Genomic DNA, 20,551 nt, shown 5'->3' on the forward strand with positions numbered 1-20,551 from the left:
TAAACCTACATTATATTTCCTTACACTATTGCCGCTGGTTGTTGAAGGTTAATCGAACTTTACAATCCTGCGCATATCAGATATAAAGAATCATTTATTGCAATGCCATAATTAGTTTCAGGGCCCTGAGCAGCTATTAATGTGGTGCATTTACCCTGGAGGATCTTTATCGGTGTACAGACATTACTTATTAATATACTGTCTGATTATTTGGATTGCTTTCACTCTAAGTAAAGCCATAAAGGGTGATGTGTTTATTATGGGTACATGCCAGTCTACCATCTGTGTATAATCTTTTTGCTAATATGTGCTTCTATATCTTCTTTCTATCTTCCAAAATATACACTCAAAACAAGAAAATCTATAATTCTTTGTTCACACTACCTAATGTCCACGCAGAGTATCTCCGGGAGGAGATTCCAAGCACGTCAGACGTTGATTGTTTCAGTCTGGGCCAGTACCACTCAGACATGCGCGGTCACCATTGACAGCAATGCATATATGAGGCGGTTCCGTCAAAAGGATGAACTTGAACATTCTTTCAGCAGAGTCCAGAATTTCAAGCTCCGCCAAGGAATTTCTGCAGTGTGCATGGTGCAGTAGAATCCGATTGAAGATAATAGGAAACTGCTGCACCGGAATTTCCAAGCGAAATTTCTCTTCCCAGAATTCCATAGTAAAATCAAAACCGAATGACCAGGGAGTCAGGAGTTTGTCTGGCGCAGAGAGGAACCATCAGGCAGCCAAGTAAAATCAATGGATTTATTAGATGCAACGCGTTTCGCTGTGCATGCGCAGCTTCATCAGGCCTGATGCCTGATGAAGCTGCGCATGCACAGCGAAACGCGTTGCATCTAATAAATCCATTGGTTTTACTTGGCTGCCTGATGGTTCCTCTCTTCGCCAGACAAACTCCTGACTCCCTGGTCATTCGGTTTTGATTTTACTCTTACCCAGGAGGGCTGCAGTGGACCTTCTTCTATATTTCTTCTGCACTTTACCTTGTTGTGTGTGTGTGGGCGCACAACCAACTTTGGTAAGCGGCTTGGGAATTACCGTCCCCTACCCCCACCAACAAGATCTACTGATCCCGCACATGAGGCGCCTTCCTCCCTCTCTTCAGAATTCCATAGTGTGAACGTACCCTCAAATGCCAAAAAAGAGTTACTCCGCCCCTAGACCTCTTATCCCCTATCCAAAGGATAGGGGATAAGATGTCTGATCGTGGGGGTCCCGTTGGATGACTGTCCATGCCAGGCAGAGGTTCATGATGTCACAATCACGCCCCGCTCGTGACATCATGGCCATGTCCCCTTAATGCAAGTCTGTTGGAGGGGGCGTGATGGCCGTCATGCCCTACTCCCATAGACTTGCAATGAGGGGGCATGGCCGTGATGTCACGAGCGGGGTGTGACCTTGACGTCCCTAGCCTCCGGAGCTGCACCCGATGCTTTAAATGAACGCCGGGTGCAGCAGGGAGGTCGTGGGCATCCCCAGCGGCAGAACCCCCGCAATCAGACATCTTATCCTTTGGATAGCGGATAAGATGTTTAGGGGCGGAGTACCTCTTCAACCAAGTGGACACGAAGAGCTAGAATTGTCGTGGGACAATAGACTATATCAACTATCCAGAAAAATGTATCTTCTGCCAGAGACGTGCTACCTACTTTTCACTGTTCAAAAAACTTGAATCCTATTTTCTTTTGCAACCGAAGGCCAGAACTTACTCCTGTATTCAGCGAGCGAATAACCTCTTTCTCATAACACAAGCTGAGCCTAAGTTCTTAAACAAGTAGTTGTATCATTGTGTTCCTGTCCAGTATAGGCATAGAAAAGAAGTTAAACCTTCATCAGAGGACATCTAACTTCTCTTCACTGGTACAACATTTTTTTTTTTAATAAACAAGTATAGTGGGTAAATGGCGCGCATGTTTTCTGTGGAACAAGCTAGAGTGTGTACATTCAGTAGGTAGATCCATCAATAGATCTATTCTAGCTGTAGAATGTAAGCTAGTCTGAGCAAGCTTTCCTGTTACAATGTGTCTGATGCATACTATCCTTATGCAATTGTAATTACAGTGTATGTAATTCTGACCCTATTATATGGAAAGCAGTTACTTAATCATAATATGGGTGTGAGCGTAGGCAGTGGGTAGTGCCAGCACACAGCCATCTTACCAGTCTGCCTGGCATTTAAACACACAGGCTTAACAGAGCTAATTGTAAAAAACTTTTTCCAAGCTTGTTAATTATATTAATCTTGGATTCCAGCTAGTAAGTCATAGATTGGTCTTGGCTGTCTCTCGGTTTCATCATACTGTGCTATGTTGGTCTTAATTTGCACTGAATACTTACAATACTGTTTAGTTGCTCAGTCAGACCAGTGATTTTTAGGTATGGGTTGAGTTTCTTATGTAAACCTTTGCAGTATATGTACAGTATCATCTTTTAAATTGTCCAGATGGCAACTGACGTAGGCTGGGCATACAGCGTATGATATGATATCATAGTATAACTATCAAAAGTAGACTATTTATAGACCATTTCGAAAGTAAGATATAAAATGTCCTTTTGAACTTACTGGATCACTAAACAAACTTGCTTGGTTTATGCTATTACTTTATGGTCGTTTTCCTATTCATGTCTATGGGAGGGGGCGTGACGGCCGTTTTTGAATTTCTCTGTCCGGTGCCGTATGGCGTGTCCAACCATCTGGCGTCCAAATTGAGATGCTGGATGATTGTGAACTGTCCTTTTAAATGAATAGGATCAGTGGGTCCCAAGAGAAAGAGTCCCAAGACCCAAGAGTATGTGGGTCATGCAGTAAGACAATGATCTTATGCAAACAAGTTGTTGTACCAAAGAATGTTTAAAGAAGAATAAAGTTAAAGGATATCTGTTTCATTTTTGCATAAACTGCGTTGCCTGAGACTTGCCCTATGCAGTTGCCATGAAATTCAAACAAATATCCTGCCACCTGTGTCTAATTAAGGCAAGTGCAACATTGAAAGAAAAGCCACTTCAAGGAATAACATATAAATAATGTGTTTCTTTATTTCAAATCTTGATTCACTTCTGCTAAATAGGACTACATTGCAGCATTACTGTGTTCTCATTTTAGACCTATCCTCTAACCGCTCCCTTCTGTTGTAAATTCTTTCATCTCTTGGCATGAAATTTGGTCCTTTACCAGATCTCCTCATACTTTGGCAACTGAATGTTTAGGTGACTCTTACTGACAGTCCACCTCCTTATCTGTTGGTATGTCTCAAGGATTTGTTCTACGACTTGTGTTTTTTTTCTCTCTGTACTCAAATATACCTTTGTAGCCAAGATGTCGCCTCTCTTAGAGTGTAGACAGTGCAGGAGGGGAATCACATGGACAGTGTACATGGGTAAAGAGAAAACTGAGCTTACACAACCAACTGTAGGTGTGAAACTAAGCAAAACATTTTAATAAAGACCTATGCAAAAAAGTGTTTCTTGCACTATATTGAGTGCAAAGCAAGGATAAAACTGCTTTAAAAGTAGCCTTTGAAGTATAAATGTTAAGCTTTTATTTTTACCACTTAAAGGGGTACTCCGCTGGGAGCTTGTGATGTCCTAACCCCGCCCCCTCATGATGTCATGCCCAGCCCCCTCAATGCAAGTCTATGGGAGGGGGCGTGACTCCCGGCTCCAGCATTTGGAACAGTTTGTTCCAAACGCTGAGCAGCGGAGTACCCCTTTGACTGCATAAACAATAGGTGGGAAGAAATATTTATGTATATATGTAAAATAATGTGCATATTATTCTGATTATAAGTAACCGTGTGACTCAACATGACGTGTTCATATTATACCTTTAATGTGATGGGGATGTGTGTTTCATGATAACAAATGATTATGAATCGTAGTATTGTCCTTTCTCTGTATGTACCTACAGCAGAACAACTTATGTCCATACTCTTGCAGATAAGTGCTAAACCTATATGGAGCATTTTTAATAAACCTACTGTTTTCATATGTCGGTCTCATGTAAAACTCTGACCGAGTTTGAGGTGCCTGCTCAAGGTATTTGTTATAAATGTGGCATGTGCTGAAGTAGAGTCTCTTCTGCGTGAATCTGTGCCAACCACCCCCCCCCTTTTTTCCACCCCGTTGGCATTAGTAGTATAGAGTGTAAAGAGTTGCAGTATTTTTTGTGGACACATGAATAAATCCCCCCCCCCCCCCCCCCTCCCAGTATGCAGAAAAGTAAGGCAAGTAAAAAGGCAACAAATCAGATGTCATTTAATAAGAATCATATCCATTCTTGGCAGATCTCCCGTTAAAGGGGTACTCCACTGAATTTTTTTTGTTTTTTTTTTCATTTTTAAATCAACTAGTGCCAGAAAGTTAAACAGATTTGTAAATTACTTTATTGAAAAATCTTAATCCTTACAGTACTTATCAGCTGCTGTTATGATCCACAGGAAGTTCTTTTCTTTTTGTATTTCCTTTCTGCCTGACCACAGTGCTCTCTGCAGACACCTCTGTCCATGTCAGGAACTGTCCAGAGTAGGATGTTTGCTATGGGGATTTGCTCCTACTCTGGACAGGTCCTAAAATGGGCAGAGGTGTCAGAGGAGCACTGTGGTCAGGCAGAAAGGAAATTCAAAAAGAACTTCCTGTGGATCATAACAGCAGCTGATAAGTCCTGGAAGGATTAAAGGGGTAGTCCAGTGGTGAAAAACTTATCCCCTATCCTAAGGATAGGGGATAAGTTTGAGATTGCGGGGGGTCCGACCGTTGGGGCCCCCGCAATCTCTCTGTATGGGGCCCCGGCTCTCGGCCCAGATAGCGGGTGTCGACCCCCGCACGAGGCGGCGGCCGACACGCCCCCTCAATACATCTCTATGGCAGAGCCGGAGATTGCCGAAGGCAGCGCTTCCGCTCTGCCATAGAGTTGTATTGAGGGGGCGTGTCGGCCGCCGCCTCGTGCAGAGGTCGACACGCCCCCTTCCCTTGGGCTGTCGGGACTCCGTACAGGAGATCGCAGGGGGCCCCAGTGGTCGGACCCCCCGCGATCTGCAACTTATCCCCTATCCTTAGGATAGGGAATAAGTTGCTCACCACTGAGTCACCACTGGACTAATCCTTTAAGATTTTTTAATAGCTGTAATTTACAAATCTGTTTAACTTTCTGGTACCACTGGATTAAAAAAATATATATATTTCCAGTGGAGTACCCCTTTTTAAGTTGTGTTTCCAGCTACCTGCTGTACAAAGAAGTTTAACATAGCTGTTGCTGTTTAAGTGTGAATGGTGCTGTGTTGGAATGATGATAAAACTTACCTAACCTTTCACACACATTTCTGTTTGCATATAAAAAAAAGCCTTTTTAAAGTTTAAGTTGGCCTATCCTCAGGCCATCAATATTAGATTAGCTGGATCAGACTCCCAGGGGTAATCCGAGCCTCCAGTGGCGCATTGCTAGTCATTAGGCATGGAGCGAATTTCGCTCTGTGCACCGGATGACTGGGGTGCTGCAGCAGAGATTGCGGTGGGTTCCAGAGGTAGGACCCCTGCAATCAGACAGCTTATCCCCTATACTTTGGATAGGGGATAAGATGTCTAGGGGCGAAGTACCCCTTTAAGTGGACAAGGCAACACTGGAGTGCCTTAGACAGTTGCTGCTAATCATATGGTTATGCAAGGATGAGCATTGGTAAAAAATTAAGAAGCTGCAGCGCTCACATCAAATAGTTAATTGGTGAATGTGTTGGGAGTCAGACCCCTCCTGATCTCATATTGATGGCTTATACTAAGGATTTTTTTTTTTTTAAAGAATCCTTTAACTTTTTTTTATCAGTGGTTGGTTTGTTTTAGTTTTTTTATTTATATTTTCAATTGAATTAATAAGCTTTTTAGTGGCATTTTTTTTGACTCCGCAAGTAAACGTCAGAAAAAGCAATATCTGGAGCTTGTTAAAATTGCCCAAAACCAATGCAGGAACGGCACTGCAAAAAAAAAAACTGAAAAACATTTGTACATATAGTGCGATTTTTATAATGTCCTTTTTAGACTTTTATAGAGCAAAGAAAAAAATGTAACAAAAGGAGTTGCACTAAGTGCCATTATCCAAGTAAACTCCTTGCCGCAAGTAGAGCAGATAGTACGCTTACCTGAAGGTGTCGTGCTAAGGACACAACACAATAGGACGCCTTTCAATAAGTCTTTGACTGAAGTGCGTAGGGGCAGCCAGCATCAAATCATAGCCCAAAGCCAGGATGCTGCAGAGACACTGCGGTTTCAATATCTGAGAAAAGTTGCTTCAGGGTCAGTGCTCCCCACGGTGTCAGGACGGAGGATTTAATAGTCTCTGTAACAGTTTTTGTTTTGTCTTATTTTATTTTTAACCTATAAAAGATTTAGTGGTATATACATACACGAACGACGTGTTTTGAAGGTGTTGCAACCTTCTTCAGATCCAGCAGAAGAATGTTGCAACTTGTCTGTGTATGAATATTCCAATAATTCTTTTATAAGAAAAAGTAAAAACCCACTGTTCCTGAGACTATTAAATCCTCCGTCCGGACACTATGGGGAGTGCTGACCCAAAAGCATCTTTTTCCTATATTAAAGGGGTACTCCACTGGCCAGTGTTCGGAACCAAATGTTCCGAATGCTGTTTTTGCTCTGCGGGGGTCGGCTACGGCCCTTGTAACGTCATGGCCACACCTCCTCAAATAAAGTCTGTGGGAGGAGTCGTCACGCCCCATCCCATAGACTTGCATTGAATGGCACTTCATGAGAGGTTGTCTTTAAAAGACTGTCTTTATTTATGTCTTATCAAAAACCATAGAAGCTTAATTATGTCTAAGTTATGAGGTTGAGGTGTAACAGGACCTTGGGACTGACTGAATTGCCAGAAGAATGTGATGGTGGTGCCTAAAAATTTGAGATCAACCGATTATCGGTTTGGCTGATATTATCGGCCGATAATCACGATTTTGGACGTTATCGGTATCGGCAATTACCTTGCCGATATGCCGATAATGCCCCGGCCAGAGACGACCGTCACTGCCACTGTCCCATTGCCTCCCCCCATCCTCTGCCCACATTCCGCCACCGCTGCCCCATTACCACCGCTGTGGGCAGAGGATGGGGGGGGAGGCGATGGGGCAACTGTGGTGGTTAGATTCAAGACCCCAGGACAGGCAGGGAGAGAGGAGTGGGCGGTGGTCTCTGGCCCGGCAAAAGCCGCTGCAGTTCATTGATTTAAAGCGGGCGCTTTAAATCATTGATCTGCAACAGCTTCTGCCCCGCCGGGGGGAGGGGGGGGGTTGCTGAAATAGCCGATAACTTATATCGGTATACGTTATTCGGCTATCTGCCTGAAAGGTGACTGATTATCGGTATCGGCCCTACTAGAAATGCACCTGCTATGTCAGAGAAGTCATTTCTCATTGTATTAGCTCTCAGTAAATGCACAAAGGCCAACTAGTTTATTACATTTTTATATCATATTTTTCCACAATATGAAATCACTTCTGTCCCCAGTGCAAATATATTTGTCTAAATCAATGTCCAGAATCCACTGGGCTCTTTTGCAGTCCCTTTTACCATGAGTCCGTGTAGTTTTGCACAATGCAGGAACACTGGACACTATACAGGGGAACGTGTGCTCTGTGTCTGCGCTGTTTTACTTGCTTGCAGGATATGGTTTGTCTGAAAGTGAAGATCTGGGTTCCTCTCCATGCCTGACATTAGCAGACGAAGGTTTCAATTCCTGCTGCAGCGATACAGGCAAGATAGGCTTGTAGAAGAGTAGTGATGTGTAATAATGAATCACTTGTGCATTTGTAATGAAACCCCATTTGCACGATATCCAATGCCATGAGGTAATCTGAGTGCCGCACACTGTACAGAGCATTGTTTTACCGCACAGTATATTCTACTTGTAGCCACGTGCATTCATCATCTGCCTACTTTGCACCATTATTTTATGTGGGGCAGCATCCAGGTTATGCAGTGGATTCTCCTGCTTTGGATCATTCTACAAATAGATCTCTTCATTACCAGTGTAACCGTGCATCATCCTGGAGAGCTGTGTGATTAATATTGGTGTGAAGGTACTCAGCATCACCATAAAGAGCCTATTCATCATCCACGTGTACAGGTGATCACACCGAGCAGTGTGACTGCTAACCTCATACATTCTCACAATGACCAAGCCATGTATATGACGGATTACTTATCACAAATGGGGTCCACTGGGACTAGGCTATTAGATATGATGAGACAATATATATATATGTGTATGTGTGTGTGTGTGTGTGTGTGTGTATATATATATATATATATATATATATATATGTGTGTGTATATATGTGTATGTGTATATATATATATATATATATATATATATATATATATGAAGAAGAAATGGTAGTCCAGCACAGCAGCTCAAAGCAAAACAGCAGGTAAGCATGCAGGTGACGCGTTTCGGCCAGAGGCACCTGGCCTTACTCATACAACTGTTGAACTGCCACACTATCCCTTATAAGGGGGAGGATCTGAGATATAGCACACATCACCTACAGGTAACACCTGCAATGGTGATGCCATAGTGCCTCCCACTCATTTGACATTGTGAAAGACAAACAAGTATAACCATAAAACCTATATAGCTTAATACACATTGTGCTAATCACGTACAAAAATGAGATAGATTGTGAATATGGAATATATAAAGAAAAAACTGAATATATAAAAGCAGTATAAACATATTATAAAAAGCTTGGATATAAACCTAAATTAATATATATCTATATATTAATATATAGACAAATGCGGTGGCTATAAATATCTCAAAGACGGGTGATTCATATCCTGTCTTCTAATTGTAATACATACGGTAGTTAAAATATTATTATATGAACATCACAATATATAAAAATACAAAGAAAAAAGAAACAGAAAATGCATCCATATAAGCCGCATGTTTCTGTGTGAACAGATCCCAAGGTGCAGGTGAAACAAATAGATATAATCAGCAGTTTGGAAAAACAATAAATAAAATAAGGCACTGTTCACATAAGGAAAACGGCCCATTATAGGGTGCACATCCAGAAATATCACCCAATTAGAGATATGTGGCAACATGAATGAAGATAATCACAAGTAAAAGAAGGGGAAGGAAGGGAGGGGGGGAGGAAAGAAAGATACTACCACTACATATTGAATATAAATAACTAATGTGAGTAGGAGAAAAACAATATTATTAGGTAATAATTAAGACACAATTCCCCATGAAAACAAAGCAGGAAAGGACCATACACAGCTATAGCTGTTTACCTTTCTCCTTTTGATATAAGTATATACACTGCTCAAAAAAAATAAAGGGAACACTTAAACAACACAATGTAACTCCAAGTCAATCCCACTTCTGTGATCTCACACTGTCCACTCAGGAAGCAACACTGATTGACAATCAATTTCACATGCTGTTGTGCAAATGGAACAGACAACAGGTAGAAATTATAGGCAATTAGGAAGACACCCCCAATAAAGGAGTGGTTCTGCAGACCACTTCTCAGTTCTTATGCTTCCTGGCTGATGTTTTGGTTACTTTTGAATGCTGGCGGTGCTTTCATTCTAGTGGTAGCATGAGACCGAGTCTACAACCCACACAAGTGGCTCAGGTAGTGCAGCTCATCCAGGATGGCACATCAATGTGAGCTGTGGCAAGAAGGTTTGCTGTGTCTGTCAGTGTAGTGTCCAGAGCATGGAGGCGTTACCAGGAGACAGACCAGTATATCAGGAGACGGGAGGAGGCCGTAGGAGGGCAACAACCCAGCAGCAGGACCGATACCTCCGCCTTTGTGCCAATTACCTCCAGCAGGCCAAAAATGTGCATGTGTCCACTCAAATGGTCAGAAACAGGCTCCATGAGGGTGGTATGAGGGCCTGGAGGTTGTGCTTACAGTCCAACACCATGCAAGACGCTTGGCATTTGCCAGAGAACACCAAGATTGGCAAATTTGCCACTGGTGCCCTGTGCTCTTCACAGATGAAAGCAGGTTCACACTGAGCACATGTGACAAACGTGACTGGAGATGCCGTGGAGAATGTTCTGCTGCCTGCAAAATCCTCCAGCATGACCGGTGTGGGATTGGCATTTCTTTGGTGGGGGCTGCACAGCCCTCCATGTGCTTGCCAGAGGTAGCCTGACTGCCATTAGGTACTAGATGATATCCTCAGACCCCTTGTGAGACCATATGCTGGTACAGTTGGCCCTGGGGTCCTCCTAATGCAAGACAATGCTAGACCTCATGTGGCTGGAGTGTGTCAGCAGTTCCTGCAAGAGGAAGGCATTGATGCTATGGACTGGGCCTGCCTGTTCCCCAGACCTGAATCTGATTGAGCACATCTGGGATATCATGTCTCGCTCCATCCACCAACGCCGCCTTGCACCACAGACTTTCCAGGAGTTGGCGGATGCTTTAGTCCAGGTCTGGGAGGACATCCCTCAGACCATCCGCCACCTCATCGGAAGCATGCCCAGGCATTGTAGGGAGGTCATACGGGCACGTGGAGGCCACACACACTACTGAGCCTCATTTTGACTTGTTTTAAGGACATTACATCAAAGTTGGATCAGCCTGTATTGTGGTTTTCCACTTTGATTTTGAGTGTTACTCCATATCCAGACCTCCATGGGTTGATAAATTTGATTTCCATTGATAATTTTTGTGTCATGTAAAGACGAAAGTATTTCATACGATTAGTTCATTCATTCAGATCTAGGATGTGTTATTTTAGTGTTCCCTTTATTTTTTGGAGGAGTGTGTATAAATATATATCTACATTTCTGAATTGATTACTAATAAAATATGAATGTGTGTGTGTGGTGGCCCAGTACGGAAGGTGTTACCCCGTACCCTTGCTGCCCTGTCAGACAGCCTCCTTCAGTGTTCCCAGGGCCCCTTGCACCTGTCCCCCCCCCCCCCTGTACATATGTTCTGCAGTGTGTTGTATCTTTAAGAGTTATGTCATGTGATTGTTACCCAGGAGTACCAGTGACCAGGTGATCCCAAGAGTGACCTATGGGCTCCCTGCTAGTCTCCCCCATATAAGCCCTGGGTGGAGCTAGCTTCTCTCTTAGCTCTTGCTTCCTGCTGGGGTCCAGTGCAGTTGTGTCTAGTGTGTGTGTCCAGAGTGTTGGAGGCCTCGAAGTCCAGTCCTGCAGCCACCATCATTTCAAGTAAGCTAAAGTCACAGCTTTATGAGTCAAGTCATGTCAGTCCCTGTCATCTGTCAAGTCAGCTTGATCTGCATTCAATTGTCCAGTCCTACAAGTCCCAGCAACCCCTTAAGGTCTCTGCGTCACTGGTCACCTTTTTGGGCCCTGGCTGAACTGTATAGACTTTACCAACTGTCTACCCTCAGTAAAGCTACCGTTGTCTGTATCTTGGCGTCGGAGTCTTTATTGCCCCCGTGCCTTGCCCAGGATCCAGCGATATACCTTTTGGGTGGTACCACGCCCTGGCATCACAAATACAAGGGGTTAATGCCATCTGCCCCTAGGTTAATAACATCTGCCCTCATCACACCCCGCTACCACGTGTGTGTGTGTGTGTATGTATATATGTGTGTGTGTGCAACGTTTCATCAATATCACACTGCCTTTCTCTGGCAGTGTGATACTGCTGAAACGTTGTATCTGAACATGGGATAATAAAAACACCCTGTTTGCAAATTCTCTGGTGTGCTGCTGGACCCTTGTGTTGGATATCCTTATACAGTCTGTGACTGGGACTGTCTCAACCAGCCTGCACCCACTGACTGCACTCTACTCCAGTTGTGCTACCTCAAACACCTCTTTACTATATATATATATATATATATATATATCATGTATATATAACATGTATCTGGTTTTTATATATATATATATATATATATATATATATATATATATATATATATATATATATATTTTTAGAACTGCACGATTTAGGAAAATGTGCGATTGCGATTATAGAGATAAATATTGCGATGTAAAAAACAAATGGTGAAAACCTCCAATTTCATGTCCAATCTTCTCCATTTCATGTCTATCCACAATTTCACCCCCCCCCCCCAATTTCCTGTCTATCCCCCCATTTCATGTCTATCCACAATTTCACCCCCCCCCCCAATTTCCTGTCTATCCCCCCATTTCATGCCTATCCACAATTTCACCCCCCCCCCCAATTTCCTGTCTATCCACAATTTCACCCCCCCCCCCAATTTCCTGTCTATCCCCCTATTTCATGTCCATCCCCAATTTCACTTCCCCCCCCCCTCCATTTCATTTTTATCACCTCATTTCATGTCCACATCCTCTATTTCACATCTCCCCCATTTCATGTCCACACCCCCATGTTATGTCAATCCTCCAATGTCACTCCATTTAATGTCCACAACTCCATGTCACATCTCTGTTAATGTTGTGCTGGGGCACGTGGGAAACCTAGAAAAAAAACTGATGTTTACCTAGCACAGGTCCCCGTAGGTCTGCCCCAGATCCCGTTCTTCTCCATGCAGTCCGGTGTCTCGTGGGACTTACAGGACCTTCCTGCTCAGCCAATCGATAGCTTGACACTTGACACCACTGTGGCCACTGATTGGTTGAGGTGAAAAGGTCATGGAACCAGCTAATTTTTGAGAGCACAGAGAAAATACCGTGATCATACCGAGGAGAACAGGATCTGCGGTAGACCTACAGGGACTCGTGCTAGGTGAGCGTCAAGTTGTTTGTTTCCCCTGTGCCTCTATAATTACTAAGCATGTCTCCTACCTCAAATAAAGTCCTCACCATGGCTCCCTGTCTTATTACTAGTCCCCAGAATGGCTCCCCATCTTATTATTAGTCTCTAGAATGGCTCACCATCCTATTACGAGTCCCCAGAATGGCTCCCCATCCTATTACCAGTCCCCAGCAAGGCTCCTTATCTTATACCTGGTCTCCAGCATGGCTCCCTACCTTTTTTTTTTTTCCTCAGCATGGCTCCCCATTCATAGTTTCCAGCATGGCTCCCCATCTTAGTACTAGTCCTCAGCATGGCTCCTCATCTTATTTATGGTATCCAACATGGCTCCTCATCTTATTACTGGTCCACAGCATGGCTACCAATCTTATTCCTTGTCCCAACATGGCTCCGTGTCTCTCATTTCTAGGTCCCAGCATGGCTTTCCATCTCATACCTAGACCCCAGCTTAGCTCCTTCTCTAAATCCTGGACCCCAGGATGACTCCTTGTTTAGGAGTCCCCATCATGCTTTGCAATCTCACTCTTTGTCCACAGCATGGCTCTCCTCTCATTCTTAGTCCTATGTCTTCCTCCGATCCAATGACGCTGTTACTGGAAATACTCCTCCTGCTGCCTTAGCTCCATTGATACCTCACAATGCTGTCTGCATCTCTCCCTCGATGTCCCTTACAAGTCTCGTGGTCCTTCTTGCTCCAGTTTGGTGAAGCAGCATAATGCAGGTCTGCATCAAGATGTTTCAGTGCGCGAATAACTCCCAACTATGCTCTCTACAGAGGGTCCCTACTAAAAAAAACTTGCTAATATATATATATATATATATATATATATATATATATATATATATATATATATAATTTTATTTTATTTAAATATCTTTCTTTATGTTTCCCATTCCTTTTGAATACACTTCTGGCTTTGGCTCAAAAATTGCAGCGGTAGATTTCCCCCAAAAAAAAAAAACTGCCAAGTGGGGAAAGTAGCCTATCGAGGGTCATCTTTCAATGTATTTGGTCACAAAAAAAGTGGTCTTGATGGGAGGGGGCCTTCGGAGGTGGTTTTTACTGTGTATTTGTTGTACTGTTTATAAAGTCATGTCCTGTGTATGTTTAGTTATCCTTTTACCTACCAGTCTCGGAGTCAGCTGAGATTTGTTAAGTCTTGAATTTCTGGTTGCCATTTTTAACAATAGACAATAGCAGTTATGTTCTCAAAAGTTCCTGGTGTATGCATGGGTAAATATATGCTTTGGAAGGGTTTGTATCGCTCACAGGACGGTTTAATAAAACATGTGTTCTATGGTCTCATCTAGAGATGAGCGAACTTACAGTAAATTCGATTCGTCACGAACTTCTCAGCTCGGCAGTTGATGACTTTTCCTGCATAAATTAGTTCAGCTTTCAGGTGCTCCCGTGGGCTGGAAAAGGTGGATACAGTCCTAGGAGACTCTTTCCTAGGACTGTATCCACCTTTTCCAGCCCACCGGAGCACCGGAAAGCGGAACTAATTTATGCAGGAAAAGTCAGCAACCGCCGGGCTGAGAAGTTCGTGACAAATCGAATTTACTGTAAGTTCGCTCATCTCTAGTCTCATCCAATCCGGAGTGTGGAGAAGATCACTGTAGTGTTCTTCTGCTCTGTCTAGAATTCGTCTGACCCCAAGATCACTACTTTATCTGATACCTATGTTCTCCTGAAAACCTCTAGAGCAGTGTTTCCCAGCCAGGGTGCCTCCAGCTGTTGCAAAACTACAACTCCCAGCATGCCCGGACAGCCGTTGGCTGTCCGGGCATGCTGGGAGTTGTAGTTTTGCAACAGCTGGAGGCACCCTGGTTGGGAAACACGGCTTTAGAGACAGTCGTGTACATAGGAGGGAATAGTAGCACCTCTTTTTATAAGTTATGGGTTTGCCTTGGGAACAGTCCAAACACAGTGAAAGCTAGCTGTGAATCCCAAAGCTTGTCTTGTGATAGGTATCTTATCTATTCATGACTTTAGATTGCGCAGTTCACTTTGTTTTTGAAGATGCCGATACCTCTGTCATATTTAGATGGCGTCCGATGAGGAAGATCAAGGTTTCTTTCTTCTATATATATATATATATATATATATATATATATATATATATATATGAGCCAATCCAAAGGCATATAGTTAAATCTGTATATTTATGCACAAATGTATATGTTCTAGATCTTTTGGCACCTCATCTGACCCATTTTAATTACCCAAAAGCCTTTCGATAATGAGCAACTATAATTTTAGATGGGAGCCCTAAGGGGGGGAGCAGGCTCTCATCGCTGCCTTGGAATATTTAGCATGGGTTCATCTTGTACATCTATTAAAATGGAAGGTAATTAACTCCGCGCTCTCCTCTTCTTTCTCAGCTCAAATCGAAATAATTCCGTGCAAAATCTGTGGAGACAAATCATCAGGGATCCATTACGGGGTCATCACCTGCGAGGGTTGTAAGGTACAGTATGTCACAAACCCAGTCTTTATTTCAGATACTCCATACAATCACGTACAGAACAAGTCACTGGTTGAGAGTCTATTCTGTTTTATTTGAGTATAGAATAGGATTTATAAGCACGCGAAATACATGATGCATAAAAAAATACAGCTTAGATAATTCAGGAAAACTTATCGATACTAGTGATACCAGTAAACATCACTTAACGCCTTATTCTGGATTACACTCCCATCATGATGGACTGCTGATTTTCCATGATTTGCTGCCAGCACTGCTTTCACCTGTACTTACTCTGGCTGCTGCAGACACTTAGTATACAGTGCCAAGCTTTTGAGGGAGGGAATGCGACAACTGCTGTGGGCATATATCTGGATTAGGCTACTTCAGCACTGTATACATCAGATGTATATGTCAGGGGACTCCCCAACATGTACCTCCAATCCAATAGGGAACAGAAATATAAATCCTTAAATTCCTTAATATTCCCCAGTTCTTTTTAAATCTTTTGCTGGCTGGGGTTAAAAAAAAAAAAAAAAAAAAAACATTACAAACTGCCACAAAAACTACATGCGCTTCCAGCCATAGGCCATTTTCACATGAGTGTAATACGGGTGCACTTCCTTACCTGATCATGTGTCCGGTAGTGGTGCACGCGGAAGGTAGTACTTCTGGTAGAAAATAATTCCCGGCACTCACTGTATTCTTCTGCCAAGTGTTTTGTGTTTATTTACACAGTATTAATACAAATAGACGCGTTTCGGCCAAAGCCTTACTTAAGTATGTCAGTCTGGGTAAGGCTTTGGCCAAAACGCGTCTATTTGTATTAGCACTGTTTAAATAAACCCGAAACACTTGGCAGAAGAATACAGTGAGTGCCGGGAGTTCTTTTCTACCATGACCCTAATAGACTGCATTGGAGGGATCTACAATGCAGTAATTTTGTTCCATTAGTTTTGCGGTCAAGTGAGATTTTGCATCCATAAATGGGCACAGAAGTACACCCATATTATGCACATGTGAATCTGACCTTTTTTTTGTCACATTTTTCTTACTACAGTGTTGGCATTTTATAAAAACCAAACAATAAGACCACTACTGTGTAAATCCCATAAAAACTGCAGGTATTTAGTTGTCTTTATGTTGTAGTTTTTTTTTAACCTTGTAAGCGGTGTTCACACTTGGTTAAAACAGACTAAAAACAGTAAAAAGTTTTTTCTGGTACCAGGTCTCAAAAATTTTTGCAATTTTCTGCTGTTTGTAATCAGGTCTAAACACTTTTTTAGAAATTCACCAGGGTTAGTGGGAAGGGAGTGGCCTTCCGTGTCCTCGCAGATTTAGGATAGGATAACATGTGCACATTTCTCTGCATATTTTCTGCAGCTGATTTTGCAACCCATTGACTTCCATGGGTAGGAAAATACCAGCAAAATACAGCATGCGTGACCCTACCCTTAGTATAATGTACTTAGAAAATTTCGTTTTTGTAAGTTATCGCTGAACTCTATTCCAGCTCCAGCTGGTGCATTATTCAGTCCAGTAGTGCACAGACCTCCAAAGATGCAAACAATTATTTTAGTGCATTCTACTTTAACGTAGTTTAACTTCAGCCCATGAAATGCCAGACTTCTCTGTAAAAGTTTTCTACTGACCTGTATGGTATTTGTAGTATGACATTCTTTTTCTTCTAACCATGGTAGGCTTTTTACCATTTTTTGGTAGTGAAAACATTTTTTAGAAGTCTTTCTAGCAGTGTTTCCCGATGTCTTTCATAAAGGTCTAATTGATATGTAGTTTAAATACCATGTTATATACAGATTATTTGTTATTGAAAAAAAAAATTTCATTTTTTCTGGGGAACAAAAAACAGCTTTGGAAAAAAACAGTTTTTTTTCCAAGCCTTCCCATCTCTATCGGCACTTTCATCCATATGTCAATTTATCATGGCAGCGTTTTGCTGAATCGTAACCTGCTACATCCAACATCAAGATGTATAAATCCCCCCCCCCCCTTGTCTTGCTGCACTCTCTGCCTCTCTGACCTTGTGTCCATGATTTACTTTAGACAGTACGTAGGTATATTACCAGTACTTTATCATTCATGGGTCTACTTCTAAGACCCAGCACACCAAGACATACCGGTAGATTTGTTTTATGATATTTTTTAGATGGATTTTATTGCATAACCTTACATTTGTTGCTCTGCCCAGTGATGGGAATCTCATTTTAAGTCCATGGTAATTTGGCGCTGACATGAGGAGTGACAGGGTTTTCAGTTTTTAGTCTTTTGTCAAAAGGCTCTCTCTTTTCCAACCTGTTACACAGTTTTGCTGGGGCTGATAATCTCTGTAGCACAAACATAAATGTGTTGCTGTGCGATGCCATCTGCTTATCTGTCATTTCTGCTGGGGCAGGGGCATCTGCGACATTAATCATTTCCTAATCTTTTGTTTGATTGAAAGCGGATCTTTTCTATGAAGGAGGACTTCATACACAAATGATTTACTGTCCATTTTATTGGGCACATGTATGGAATAATAGAGGTGCTACCGCAACCCTAGACACGATCAGGTAATATGTCAGCCAGTTCACCTATAGTTAGAGGTGCAGAAATTCTATGGATTAAATGAAAAAGGAAAAGGTGCCCAAAATATGTTGAAGACATTTCTTACGTCCTAAGAATATTAATAATAAGATTTTGTACTTTTGAGATTAAGCAAAAAGTAATAGTGCACAGTCGGCACTGAGTAAAGACTCTGCTCAGGCTGATAAAGTTCTTTTATACCAAACTCAGCAAACCATTTTTCTAAACCCCAGGAGCATTGCCATGATAAAACAGGAGAGGACCTTGTCTAAGTACTGACTACTAAGCACACACTGTTCTCAAGAATCTCACTTTATGCTGTTAAAGTGTACCTGTCATCAACAAAAACTTTTTATATAATGTAGATAATACCATTATATGTATATTAGTAATATACATTGGTTGATAAATATGTATATTTTTGTCCCTACAGCTATTGCCTGTGTGACTCTATGAGGAGTCCAAAAACAGGAAGTGAGGGTGGACAAGCAGGGCTATGTGCAGTGATGACATACAGGGCTCTGTGCAGTGAGGGCATACAGGGCTCTGTGCAGTGAGGGCATACAGGGCTCTGTGCAGTGATGACATGCAGGGCTCTGTGCAGTGATGACATGCAGGGCTCTGTGCAGTGAGGACAAGCAGGGCTCTGTGCAGTGATGACATGCAGGGCTCTGTGCAGTGATGACATACAGGGCTCTGTGCAGTGATGACATGCAGGGCTCTGTGCAGTGATGACATACAGGGCTCTGTGCAGTGATGACAAGCAGGGCTCTGTGCAGTGAGGACATACAGGGCTCTGTGCAGTGATGACATGCAGGGCTCTGTGCAGTGATGACATGCAGGGCTCTGTGCAGTGATGACATGCAGGGCTCTGTGCAGTGATGACATGCAGGGCTCTGTGCAGTGATGACATGCAGGGCTCTGTGCAGTGAGGACAAGCAGGGCTCTGTGCAGTGAGGACAAGCAGGGCTCTGTGCAGTGAGGACAAGCAGGGCTCTGTGCAGTGATGACATACAGGGCTCTGTGCAGTGATGACATGCAGGGCTCTGTGCAGTGAGGACATGCAGGGCTCTGTGCAGTGAGGACATGCAGGGCTCTGTGCAGTGAGGACATGCAGGGCTCTGTGCAGTGAGGACATGCAGGGCTCTGTGCAGTGAGGACATGCAGGGCTCTGTGCAGTGAGGACATGCAGGGCTCTGTGCAGTGAGGACATGCAGGGCTCTGTGCAGTGAGGACATGCAGGGCTCTGTGCAGTGAGGACATGCAGGGCTCTGTGCAGTGAGGACATGCAGGGCTCTGTGCAGTGAGGACATGCAGGGCTCTGTGCAGTGAGGACATGCAGGGCTCTGTGCAGTGAGGACATGCAGGGCTCTGTGCAGTGAGGACATACAGGGCTCTGTGCAGTGAGGACATACAGGGCTCTGTGCAGTGAGGACATACAGGGCTCTGTGCAGTGAGGACATACAGGGCTCTGTGCAGTGAGGACATGCAGGGCTCTGTGCAGTGATGACATGCAGGGCTCTGTGCAGTGATGACATGCAGGGCTCTGTGCACTGATGACATGCAGGGCTCTGTGCACTGATGACATGCAGGGCTCTGTGCACTGATGACATACAGGGCTCTGTGCACTGATGACATATAGGGCTCTGTGCAGTAAGGCTCTGTGACATACTATGGGCTCACACATGAGAATGATTGACAAGCCAGGAGCTTGCACAGAGCCCTACTTGTCCTGCCCTCACTTTCTGTATTTGGACTCCTCATAGACACACACAGGCAATAGGTGCAGAGACAGCTTTTTTTTCACCCAAAAAATATACAAATTTTTTAACCAATGTATATTACAAATATACATATAATGGTATTATCTACATTATATAAAAAGTTTTTGTTGATGACAGGTACACTTTAAGGGGTTATTCCTATATGGACAATGGTCTGGGCAAATTTATGCTATTGTTCAGTTGTAATGCCGGACCAGTCCAGGCACCAGATAGGAGAGTACGCATTGAGGGGGCGTTGTCAGAAAGTCACAAGTGGGGCGCGGCTGTGACGTCACGAGCCTACGGCGCTGCACCTGACACTCTAAACGAACATCGGGTGCAGCAGGGAGATCGCAGACATCTTCCAGACATCTTATCCCTTATCCTTTAGATGGGGGATAAGATGTCTAGGGGCAGAGTATCTCTTTAAATATGTGGACCTAGTCCAAATTAGTTTCACTAGATTGAAGAGCCCTGGTTAACTGAAGCACTCTTGACTTTGCCATCTGTTTCATTCCAGGACAGCTGCATTAATACATTCCATTACTGTGACTGGGTCATGGGATCACCAGCCTGACCCACAGAAAATCGTTTCATGTTTCGGGTGATGTAGTCAGTCCTGGGTCAGCTGACTGTAAAATACAGGATGACACCATCTTCCTATGAGATCTCTTTTAGCTGCTCACAGACTCCACAAAAATTGTTCAATTCCATTTTTTTATGTTTATATAGTAAAATAAAGGGTGTCCGTAAAGTACAACTTGTCCTTTAAAAAAACGGCACTCTTGCAACTGGAAATTTTTAAATATCAAGGCTCTTAGAAGGTGAGAAGGAAGAAAATGGAAGTCAAAAATTGCAACCTATGGGAGGGGTTAAATACATTTATTAAAGATAGCTAAACATGTATATTTTTAGTATGCACATAACCATAACATCCTTTGCTACAGCCTGTGATTCA

At 43.1% G+C, this 20,551-nt stretch overlaps 1 protein-coding gene across 3 annotated transcripts in view; it reads left to right on the forward strand.

Annotated features, from left to right (window-relative positions):
- LOC130368678 (nuclear receptor ROR-alpha) overlaps positions 1 to 20,551 on the forward strand; it is a 442,969-nt gene that overhangs the window by 401,372 nt on the left and 21,046 nt on the right. For all 3 annotated transcript variants that reach the window (XM_056572693.1, XM_056572694.1, XM_056572696.1), the window contains one exon: positions 15,165 to 15,250. In XM_056572693.1, the coding sequence (XP_056428668.1) occupies positions 15,165 to 15,250 (86 nt within the window). The remainder of the gene's footprint in view (positions 1 to 15,164; positions 15,251 to 20,551) is intronic.

This window comes from Hyla sarda, chromosome 4 (assembly GCF_029499605.1).
Source record: "Hyla sarda isolate aHylSar1 chromosome 4, aHylSar1.hap1, whole genome shotgun sequence".
In the NCBI taxonomy this organism is placed as follows: domain Eukaryota; kingdom Metazoa; phylum Chordata; class Amphibia; order Anura; family Hylidae; genus Hyla; species Hyla sarda.